Genomic DNA, 12,046 nt, shown 5'->3' on the forward strand with positions numbered 1-12,046 from the left:
CAAATAATATTTTTAATACATCCACATATGATTAATTAATTTTTCAATAAATATTACATAGTTATTCGAGTATGGTTAATTATTACTCGCAAAAATTATAAGTTATACCATTATTTGATAACTAAATAACTTTTAATCAATTTAATATCCAAAATTGATCTCAAATTACTATACAAATTTGACTTCAATGTCCAATTTAATACCAAAATCTTTTCCAATTTGATACTTGAGTTGTCCGATTATCTAAAATCTAAATTTCGATACCTGATTTATTTTCCAATTAAATATCTAAGGTTTTTTTATGCTTTTTGTCAAACATTCATTGAGCAGTTTGGTCAAAGCACCAAACCGAAGATTTAAACCAAATTCAAGTATCAAATTGGAGAAAAAACCCACCTTGAAAACCTAATGGATTAAAGGAACAAAGGCAGGCATGAGCCATCATCCACATGTAAAAGCATAAACAACCGCAAGAAATAGGCCAAATATTATTGGATAAAAACTGCTAATATAAATGCAATTCAGGGTCAAGATGTTAACAATCGGATTGCAACGTATACATAACTGATGGATGGGGAGTGTAAATGATATAGAATTTCTACAAAAAAAAAAACAAAGCAAAATAGGTGCTGAAGAACCAAACATCTATCACTCAACATAATCCATCCTCCAATATTTGCGTATATATATAATAATATGATGCTACAAATAAAAACTCATAGATCAAAATAAAAATAGATGGATGCATGCCCAATATCATATTCTGTCTTGGCTTTTGAGGGTTTGTAAGTGATGGTATCTAAGCAAAGAAACAGATGGGATCAAAATGCGTACGGATTTGATAATCCAGGGATGTAAGTCCGAACCCAGCACCAGAGAGTCTCATTTCACTTCTTCCCGCCTCCGGAAACATTGAACTTAAAGAATATTATGTCTCCGTCTTGGACCACATAAGTTTTCCCTTCCTGCCTATATTTTCCAGCAGCCTGATCAAAAGGGAAAATTATGAGAAACAAGTGACAAGCAACATTTGATATACTAAACAAATGACAACATACAAACTTCGTATGTGAACTATGGACCATCATTCATAGCTCGAGATGAAATGAGCTTAAATCCTATAATTTTGCAGTTCATCTTTGATCACATGTTTTGGCAAGTTAATCAAATTACCAGGGCAGGTCCATTAGCTTAATCACACTACAAGGTAAGAGAGCTATGGCTTAAGCACATTGCAAGGCCACATAACTTGAAATCTTGGATGTAAGCTTAAATCTTAAAAGTCCAGTTCATCTTTGATTACATGTTTTGGGAAGTTAATTCCTTTACCCCCTTAAATAATTAGTAATTACTTTTATTCTGAATTTTTTACTGACATTTTGGGACTACACATTGAAAAGCTAAGAGAAAACCATTCATAAATATGCCAACCTTGACAGCTGACTCACTGCCAAGCTCCTTCAGATCTTCAAATTTCATGACCTGAACAACATCGAGAAATCAAAGTCACTAACAGAAGCTTCATATATATGTGTTATTCTAGAAGCTAGTAAAAAGTAAAATACATAGGTAAAAACAAATAGTGTCCTTTCAGTTATGTTTAAACTCAAATGGTAGAATAACTGCACTCAAATGAATTCTGAGCACATGAAGGAAGCTCAGGAAACGGGGAAACAACAGCTTCAGCTTAGAGATTTGAAAAGTATAATGATTGTCATAGATCATTACAGAAGATAATGCCAGAGCAAACTTTAAAATTATCTTTCAAGGTTTAAGATAATGTGACAGATAGTCGTGATCCAAGACCAACCTCAGCACATATAAATCCTCTCTCAAAATCAGTATGAATGGCTCCTGCAGCTTGAGGAGCCTTGGATTGCCGTCTAATTTGCCAGCATTTAACCTTCAAAAGACAAAAAGCAAATCAGATTGTACAGCAATTAAACCAAAGTCAAATAAGCTAAACTACAAGATCCACTTTAGAGGAGAGCTTTAAAACTTGCAATGGTATGGACCTTCGAGGGAATTCAATGTAATGAACTATTATTGCAAGCAGCTTTGAAAATCAAAAGACGTTATCATAATGTTCAGATACCATGCTTATCAAAAGAAAGTTTGTTGGCAAAATAACAAATCCAGAGGACAACCTTGCATAAGGCAAGAAAAAGGTATAGAAAATCAATGTAATGATCTTAGATCATATTTATAAGAATTGAATACTCTTAAGACCCTTCAAATAACACATTAATATTTAAAGACAACCACCAACAAGTGTTGGGTGCAATGGCAAGACACACTGCACTGATAAGAGGAGAACGGGGTTCAAACCTTGGAGATGACATTGTTGGGAGGGACAGCAACGAACCCCAAACATGGATCACAAAACAGACATGAAAAGTACCAAAAATAAGCATTTAAAGACAACCAAGCATTAAAAATAAATACCTCATCTGGTCCTGCTGTGAAGAAATATATGAGATTAATAGTAGAGAAACCAGTCTTGATGATCTTTGGAAGAGCACTGTAACAAAAAGAAATACTCAGCATCATACATACACAACACAAATATATATATCAGATAAAACATCAGGGCACAGAAGAATATCTGACCATGAGACTTAGACATCTCAAATGAAAAACATTTTAAACCTCATAATAAAGTAGATACCCATTTTCAACTAACCTTTGCACCTTGTTTTCCTCACAATACTTTGCAGCATCTGCAGGTTCCATATCAGCAAGGTTTCTCTCAAACACACCACTGAAAGGAATGATAGGTTCACCACCGTGTTCTTGCACCCTATAAAAGATAAAAACAATACTCATTCCAATTGGGAAACAAAAATTATACTCTTTTATAAGTATGACAAATGTAAAAGCAAAAAGATATGTCAACACCAAATAACCAAAGGCTGCTTAAACCCCATTTAACCCTTTTGTGTTAAATATAGCTTTTCTAACACCCAAACAAATCTAAGAGCCACAGCATTATTAAAAGCTTATGTTACTACACTTGTTATACTTGAGCTTATTTTGGGGTTCAATGGTTCACACCTGCAAATATCGTGGTGATAATTTTTAAGTAGGTTTTAAATTATAAATTACAGAGATTATGGACTATTACTTTGAGATTTCTCCCTCTATTCCTCTCTGGTTGTCTCTCCCTATCTTCTACTTTTTCTATTAATTTTCTCTGTTTCTTCCAATCTCTCTAATTTTTGGTGTAATCTCTAGCTTCTCCTCTTTTCTCCTCCAGCCCTGCCCCAGTAAAAGCCAATATTGGAATAAAGCTCAGGGGCATGGATTTTCAAGACAAAAACAGATAGAAGTGAAAACGCGTTAACTCAAAACACAAATAAAATTACAGAGGTTAGTTTGACCTTCATCTCAATGTTTTTCAGGGCATTATGCGAACCCCAACCTCCAAGACACATACACACACACACACACACACAGAGAGGAAGAGAATATACCAAGCATGAATCTTTGGTAAGAACTTGTTCTTTTTCCTTTGGTAATCTTTCTCAGTCATGTTAACCTGCAGGTTGAATACAATCCGGAAACAATGAAAGATGAAAGAAACTACTTCCTTTAAATGAGTAACATTATCAGAACAAGCAGCTATAACATACAAATTGGTAAGGTATTACACAATATAACAATAAGAAATTGAGAAGTAAAATAGGAGGAACACTGACCAAATAAACAACCGGCTTGGCACTAAGCAATTGAAAAGTATTCAATATCTCAATATCAGCTGCTTTCCAGTCCCCAAGGCGAACATCTTTTTCATCTGCAAGCCATGCCTTAACCTGTAATATAACAAGCAACATCATTTTTTAGCATTTGTATAGCCCACCCCATAAACAAATTTAGCTCAATAGCATAAGCTCATAAAGAATAAACCTGATAATCTGATTAAATGAATCCTTGACTATGCTAAACTAGTCGTTAAAAATTACAATAAAAAATATAAATTAGATAAACATAGACTTATATATGGTGACTGCTTGTCTTTAACAGTGACATTTGACCACCAACAAAGTCATGGTCTTCAGGATTTGAACTGATGATTTTAAATCAGTCTTAGGTGTTTAATTTTAGCAACATCTTTTAGGTTGTGGGCATAAGACCATGAACCATAAGGTGAGGGACTGGCAACAACTTCTGGGTCTTGGTCTCCAGTGGACTTAAGTTCTGGAGTCAAAAGTTGTTGCTAAAAGTAGGAACTCTTAGATCAAAGCACCACCATAAAGACAGAACAGAAGCGGGCTTCCTAGAGTTTGCACATAACAAAAAAGACTAAAGTTGGCAAATTAGATAAAACCACAAAAAATCAATATCGAAGTCCCTACACTAAACTCTAAAGGGCTGCCAGCTAGAAGAATCATGAGACAAATCGCCTCTATTTACAGCACATTAGCAGCAACAACAGAACAGAGCCAATGAACAAGACCCACAGAAAATGAAAGAAATAATGAGACAAGCAGCAAAAGTAAAAGATCGCGTTCAAAACCCTACCCTTTCACACAATTCATGCTCTATTTTTAATTGCTTGTCATTACTCCTCTTCATGCTCTTTTCAATATCCTCTATCTTCCTTTCCATAAATTCAATATCCTAGAGAAAATGAAATTAGAATAAGTAATCAGAAAGGTCCTGTTAGGTTCTTCAATGTTGAAGTAAAAGTAGAACAAAAAATATTATCAAAGCGATAAGGAAATTCATAATGAATCAACAGCAGGATTACAAGTGTAACAAGCTGAAAATAGTATACCGAGTGAAATCTTTTAGATGGTGCCACAATTTAAATTTCAAATATGTATATAGCTAAATTTCTTCAAATATTAAAACCACCATAAATATAATGAATAAGGAGATGACAAATATTAGGAATACAAAAAAATCCAAACAAAGCCATGTGCATACAACAAGTGCACGAACATACATGTCTACATGTATTAATCTTTTTAATTCAAATTTCACTTTCAAGCTTATTAAATGTGTTACTTAATCTTCCAACTCCAAATGAAAAAGCAGACTATTTGAATTGTATTATAGAAATCAGAGTTCCAAATACCTATTGCAAGAACATAAGAATTCAAGAACAAACCTTTAACCTTAATTCTGCACTAATAGTCTCTAAATCCCTTACAGGATCCACAGAGTCATCGACATGGATGATGTCTGAATCTTCAAATGCACCTATAAGATTGAGTGGAAAAATAAGATTCCAAAGAGTTCTTACAACAAAACCACAGAAGTAAAAACTATCAAATCAAAAATGGTTTTAGATAACCTCAAAACAGTACCAACATAAACCTTTTGATAACTTTTAACAAGCCTTCTGTCATACATGCAAAATTTATATTCAACAACGTAATGATAAACTTAAAACCTTACGCTGCATATTAAGCAAAAGCTACAATTTTTAACAGAAAAACATAAAATAGAGATATTTCCAGCTCAAAAGACTAGGTATCTTACGTAAAACATGAAAAATGCCATCAACTGCACGAATGTGAGACAAGAAGTTGTTGCCCAATCCTTGCCCTTCATGAGCACCTCTAACCAGTCCAGCTATATCATGAATTTCTAAGAAAGCTGAAACCTGGTGCATCGAACATCTCAAAGTTTTAAGAGGAAACAAGCTAAGAAAATAATAATGAGTGTACAATCTACCTTTTAGATTAAAAATGGTTAACACACTAAAAAAGCCCCTGAACGATTTCACTTGAGTAAGCCCCTACACTTGAATTGCACCCAAACAAGCCTTCATTTCAAATGAAAGGCTAATTACAGTAAACACTGAAGGTTCAGGACTTATATGGATATAGTAAAAACTTAGCGGCTTAAGTGCAATTAGTGCTAATTACAGGCAAAGACAATCAGAACAAAGAAGAAAACAGAACACACCTCACTTTTGGGCTTGAACAACTGGCAAAGCCATTCGAATCGCTCATCAGGGACATTAACTCGGGCTTCATTAGGCTCGATTGTACAAAAAGGGAAGTTCTCAGCTGGGATTGAAAGCTTAGTGAGCGTGTTGAAAAGAGTAGACTTCCCAACATTAGGCAGTCCCACCTGCAAATGAACGAAAAAGAGATTCAAAAGAGGAAAAAGTTTAGCTTCGAGAAGTGAAATGAAATGAAATATATAATATATATATATAAGAAGAGAGTTACGATTCCGATCTTGAGATGAGAAGAGAATCGGCCGAGGATGGGCCTCTCCGCTGGTGCTTCCTTGGATTTAGCTGCTTTGGGAGGCATTGCTTTAGGGTTTCGCGCAGAGCTGAGGGAGTAACAGTGTGCTGAGGTGATTATTTTTATTTTTTGGGAAAGGAGGCTAGCTCCACCAGGAAAATTATTTTATACTCGGCTCAAACCCTAGTACTCAGTGATCGAGTAGAGTCGAGTTTCTAAGCCAAGTTCCAGGCTCAAGTTAGATCCTAACTTTTTATTTTTAAGTTGTAGCACAATTTGAGATATTTATTCATTTTTTATATTTAAAAGTTTATATATATTCAAATTCCAATTCCATAATTAAGTTTGGATAATAATTTATATTATAAAATAGTAAGATATATGTATTGAAAATGCAAAGTTTGATAAGATTAGTGAATATTCGATTTGAATATTATTAAGTTTGAATTTAATTAATTCGATTAATAATTTAAGTTTGATTTAATAATTATTAAATTAAGTTTAAAATTTTTTTAAATCGAACTCAAATAATTTTCAAACATCTATATCTCATTTATATCATTAAACTAAAATTAAAGTCAAAATTTAAAGTTTGAACTTAAATCTAATTTGATGAAATTATCTAAATTTATTTGATTAAGTTTTGTTTATCAACTAAAAATTAATTTAATTAATATGGTCAATATTAGATTTTTTTTGTTTATAATGTAAGTTTATATTTGAATTAATTTTTGATATAAATTCAAAAAAAATAGTTAAGTTCATGAGCAAAATATTTAAATTTGTCAATTAAACAATAATCAAGCGAAATTTAAGTTTTTATTTTTTTTTCAACCCTAATTCGATTAGCTTACATAAGAGTGTCTTGTCAAAGCACACATTTAAATGTCAAATAATATTTTATTTTATTATAAGAAAGCCCCCCAAAAAATAGTTAATAATCTTATTTTTAAGGTTTTTTTTACTGTTTCTTCGGGAGTTTGATTTTGTTTGTCAATTTTTGTAAGACTATTTAAAAAAATTTATTGAACCTAAAATAAAGTAAACTACACTCAAAGTCATTAAATTATTAATAAATTTATTTTTTAATATTTTAATTTTAAAATATTACAAAATAATCACTGAATTACTTTCAAATAGTTCAATAATCATTTATAACTTTTTAAAGTCAAATAAGCAAAACGTAAATTTACTAATTTCAACTCATCAAGCATTGATTTCTAATCAAATTATTTTCAATTTATTGATTTAGCAACCATGGTTTTTCCATAGAACAACTCATACTAAGCACAAGTCATGGATTATCTCAAGATCAAACCAAGTTACTTTCACTCTCTAATTTTTGTAAAATACTTATTTCCAACACGAGTGCATGAAAATCCAAAAATTTAATATAAAATCTAATAATATTTATACACACAAAAATCCAAATAACATGCCTAAAAAAAGAATATTCGTTTGAGAGAGAGAGAGAGGGAGAAGTAGCAACTTCCATAATAGCAAATAATTTTAGGAGACAAATTGAATAAAAATGGTGGTTCAATACATACAATTTTATATGAATGTCGTGGACAGCACAACAAGCATCAAATATATCAAAATCTACACACACACAAAAAAGCAAATTATAAAGACCACCTAACAGCAGCAAATCAAACGTATACAACTATATATAATATCATGAAATTGATGGGCCCTTTTCTCACACCGACATAGACCATGATTTTACAACAACCTAATTGCCCAGCTCTCTTATTAAATTACCCTTCATTGACAACTGCATTTTAACAATGAAATTGGCTGAACCAAAGATCAGGAAGCACTGGCAGCAGGTGGAGCTGGGGTTGGGTTGAATGCTTTCTGCTCGGCACAGCTTAGCTCCTCGTGTGGCCCTGCTTCCTCTCGCCCAACACCTAGTAAGTCAAGGTAATGAAGGTAATGGGAGATGATGATGTTCATGGGATCGATATCGCCTTGCCCGCAAGTGTAATCTCCGTAGAGAACGTTCATGGTGGAGCCAAAAGTAGGACCCCGTTTTTCCTCTGTGTCATTCTTGGTTGGTTTCCAGTTACCCACGAAAATGTCGTGTGCTGAAGGTTGGTTCTTCTTGATTGGGGTCATCCACCTCCAGATGGCAGCCTGGAAGGCAATAGTTGCGTTCTGCTCGAGATACTCAGGGTGGTGCAACAAATCAACTTTTATACCATCGCCAGCAGCTCCATAGTTGTAGTTCCTACAATCGTAAAGCCACTAGTAGTACTCAGCGGTCAAAAACTATTAATACAACTACAAATCAACTCAAACACCTAGCACAAACATCCTATGTTATACACAGAGATGCACACACACACACATACATATGCATCCTACAAGTTTCCCAAAAGATGCACGTAAACTTGAACAGACACATAGGTCATTGATCCAAAAACAAAAGGCACAGATGAACTTGAACAGACACATTACTACTATATTACATGGACTCAGTATGAGTGTCAAACACGGATATACAACCGACAGGGATATGCTGAAGTTTCTCCAAGATTCCTATGTTTTTTGAGTTATCGGAGGATCGTATCTTATATCCATATCTAGAGATATACAATGGAGCCGGACATTGTTATTTCAAGAAAGGTTGAATCGTTTAATCAGAACAGTTACTCGAACAGGCAATTCAAAACTTAATCAGTGACAACAACAAAGTGCAGATGAAAAAAATTGAATAAACGTTTCAATCCTAACCAGAAAAGGTACTATACGAACCAGTAAATTGGCAAAGCACCACGGCCGTAGTATTGAGCTCCAGGGGCACATGGATACATGTATTTGTAGTAATCATCACAGTAATCCTGGCTAGGACTCATTTCTCTCTTGAAGCAAAGACCCCAAGCCAACGGTCCTCCGTCTATGACACCATCTCCACCTGAAAAATCATTTAGCACCATTAAAAACTCTGCACAGTTGCTCAACTAACAATAAACTATTATCGATAAACATCAAAGATCATCGCTCTCCCAGTGCGTTAAACCAAGATGTTTATTGCATTTCATCTGAAAATCGAGCATAGATCATTAAACATCAAAACATCCTTAAACATCGAAAATCAAAACATGCCTCGAGATCTTAGTTATTTTTAAAAATGCTTGGTTTCATTCAAGCAATTTATCAAACACCTAAAAGGACTGCGATCTGAAAGGAGGTAATTTGCCCCAGAATGTAGAGCTTATAATATTCAACAAATTGCTTGAACATGAGACTTTCAATACCAATTTATAAACTTCAACGATTGGGGATCTCTCTAAATATGCAGTCAATTTCAGAATAAACCAGAATCAATACTAATAAAAAGAAAAATAATAAGAACTCACAAGATGTCTTGGCGCCGACATGAGCAAGAAAAGCCGCGACTTCCTTCATTTGCATATGCTTACCACCAGTAGTCCCAAAACCCAAAGGCTCATAAATGGAAGCAGCCAAAATAAAAGAATGGTAATCCCAAAATCCAACAGCATGAGCCACCGGCGAATTCCTTTTAGCAAACAGGTCCTCAAATTGATAAACCTGGAAGACATCTGAAATCGTTTGGTTGCAACAATATTTCGACCAGTAGGAACATTCCCACCCTTGTATACACTCCTTCTCACCCTTATGTTTCCTGACTCGAATCTTCTTATCATCATCACCATCAGCATCAACCATTAAAGCGAGATTCACAAGCAAAGCCACTGTGAGAATCAAAGCAGTGGCTTTCTTGAAGTCAGCCATTGTTCTTGTCGCTTAGAGCTGAAGAAAAATAAATGGTTTTTTTTCAGCTGATTTTCGTTTAGGGTTAATGGGGTAACTGATTGAGCTTGTTTTTAAGGAAAGGGGAAATGAAAAGGAAAGGTGTTAGATCGAAGGTCTATTTCATGGCGTTCTACAAGCCAGTGGTGTGTTTTTGAGCAATGGTTAAATGTCGAACATTTTTTGAATGATCTGACGGTGGATATGGGATTAGATGTTCGAGGTTTAGGTAATACCAGGCTGGATTTTGGAGGAAAGAAGCTAATGAAGAGTGGCCCCACCAAATGCTCCACCGACAGCCGCGGGAATAAGAAAATTAATTAAAATTATTAAAATAAAAAGGTAAATACATTAGTAGTCATTCAATTATAATTTTTCTTTCTTTTTGTTATCCATCTATGAAAAGTAACAACATGATCATCCAATGATTCAATTGTCTTTTTGGATCACTTTGTAACTTTTTATAATTGAGTGGAAAAAAAGAAAAAAATTATAATTAGATGACCTCTACAGTAGTTTGCCCATTAAAATTATTAAAATAAAAATAAGTAAATGTGTGGGTTTTCACTGTTTTGACTTCCATTTACTTGTCACTTCCATGGACGTAGAAGTTGGTATACCGGCGAGCCGGGTTTTTTTTGTCTAATTTTCAGGGTGATTCCGGTTGGTTTCGGTTTAAATTTTAATTTTTTTAATTTTAAATAAAAATTTGGTTGGATTTTTTATTTTCTAATTTTAGGTTTTGAATTTTATTTTAATAATTAGAAAATTATTTTTTTCAAAATTATTCTAAGAAAATAAATTATAACTACTTTCTTACAAAATAATTATATATGAAATTATTAGGAGAATACTAATTGAATATAACTTAAACAAATAATGTTATTTAAAATAGAAAACACACTGATAGTTTTATTACGGATGAGGCGGGAGGCACACCCTAGTAAATAATAGTAGGGGTGGCAAGCCCTCGCTCTTATTGCGAGAGGATTTAAGTTTTTTCTGTATTTAGTCTAATTGTACATGTTTTTAAAACTTTTAATCTAACACTTTATAATGTAATCTAATTCAATACTTGGTTTCTATTTTTCAATATAAATATTAGTTATTCTATTAATTAAATTATCTAAATTAATTTTCAATTAAATAATTTTCTCGAACCTAATTTTAATTTCATTAAAATCATAACAATTTTACCGTTGAAGAATTTATAAGAAATTATATTTAATTTACTTATTCAATTAGAGTCATAATGACTACTTATTTTAAATCTATTTTCGAACTTTAATTATTCAATTATAATTAATTAAATAATAATTAGAAAACCCTAAATTAATCTTTAAATCATTTCTTTTATTAGTGAGAAACTCATTTCTCTAATTTTATCATTTCCATTCATTTATGCTCATTTAATTCTACATTAAATTCATTTATGGTTTCAACGAGCTAGTGAAAGTTTGATTAGACATATATAATTAAGGCTCAAATAAATTATAATTAAGTTTCAGTTTTTCGCCTATTAATTATAAATTTGTTTAGTCACGAAGTCATTCCTCTATAGCATCGTGATTGAGCCCTCCTTAATTATATATCATCGTGAAAGTTAAACAATAAGTGATCATCCAATGATCTTATCATAAGTGTGTTACTCTCACAGGACATCATTAATCCCATTGGGATAAATCCACTCTCTCAATATGATTCTATTTTTATCTCATGGTAGTCATTACATATTCATTTGTGAAAAGTCAATTACTATCGAATAATAAGCAAGTCATGTATCACGAAGACAAGTGACATGTGATCATGTTTACTTTTCATATATCATGTAATGTCGATAAAAAGATATCATTTACCATTTAGTTGAGCTATGAATTCCATTTTTGTGAATGATGTTACTGCAGAAGTCGTATATCTAATGCACCAGCTTTCGGTTCATTATCTATTTAAACTTACACTTTTACTTATATAAAAGTATACAAGTCACGCATACATAGTCTATCACTCATTCGGGATTAAGGTGTACCACACCATGAATGTCGTAAGCGAAACAAATCCAT

The 12,046-nt window shown here is 32.9% G+C and overlaps 2 protein-coding genes across 2 annotated transcripts; both read right to left on the reverse strand.

Annotated features, from left to right (window-relative positions):
* Positions 1-477: 477 nt before the first annotated feature.
* On the reverse strand, positions 478-6,461 carry LOC107930399 (obg-like ATPase 1). Its single transcript, XM_016862056.2, has 12 exons — positions 6,186-6,461; positions 5,917-6,084; positions 5,488-5,611; positions 5,114-5,205; positions 4,522-4,620; positions 3,699-3,812; positions 3,474-3,538; positions 2,684-2,800; positions 2,446-2,521; positions 1,811-1,903; positions 1,432-1,482; positions 478-986 (listed from the first exon to the last, which is right to left on the reverse strand). The coding sequence occupies exons 1-12, from the start codon at positions 6,270-6,272 to the stop codon at positions 888-890; spliced, it is 1,185 nt and encodes a 394-aa protein (XP_016717545.1). The 5' UTR covers positions 6,273-6,461; the 3' UTR covers positions 478-887.
* A 1,242-nt stretch (positions 6,462-7,703) lies between these two features.
* Positions 7,704-10,313, reverse strand: LOC107930385 (chitinase-like protein 1). Its single transcript, XM_016862034.2, has 3 exons — positions 9,572-10,313; positions 8,967-9,126; positions 7,704-8,439 (listed from the first exon to the last, which is right to left on the reverse strand). Exons 1-3 carry the CDS (start codon positions 9,966-9,968, stop codon positions 8,019-8,021), a joined length of 978 nt encoding a protein of 325 aa, XP_016717523.1. The 5' UTR covers positions 9,969-10,313; the 3' UTR covers positions 7,704-8,018.
* Positions 10,314-12,046: the final 1,733 nt, after the last annotated feature.

Source organism: Gossypium hirsutum, chromosome D10 (genome assembly GCF_007990345.1).
Source record: "Gossypium hirsutum isolate 1008001.06 chromosome D10, Gossypium_hirsutum_v2.1, whole genome shotgun sequence".
In the NCBI taxonomy this organism is placed as follows: Eukaryota; Viridiplantae; Streptophyta; class Magnoliopsida; order Malvales; family Malvaceae; genus Gossypium; species Gossypium hirsutum.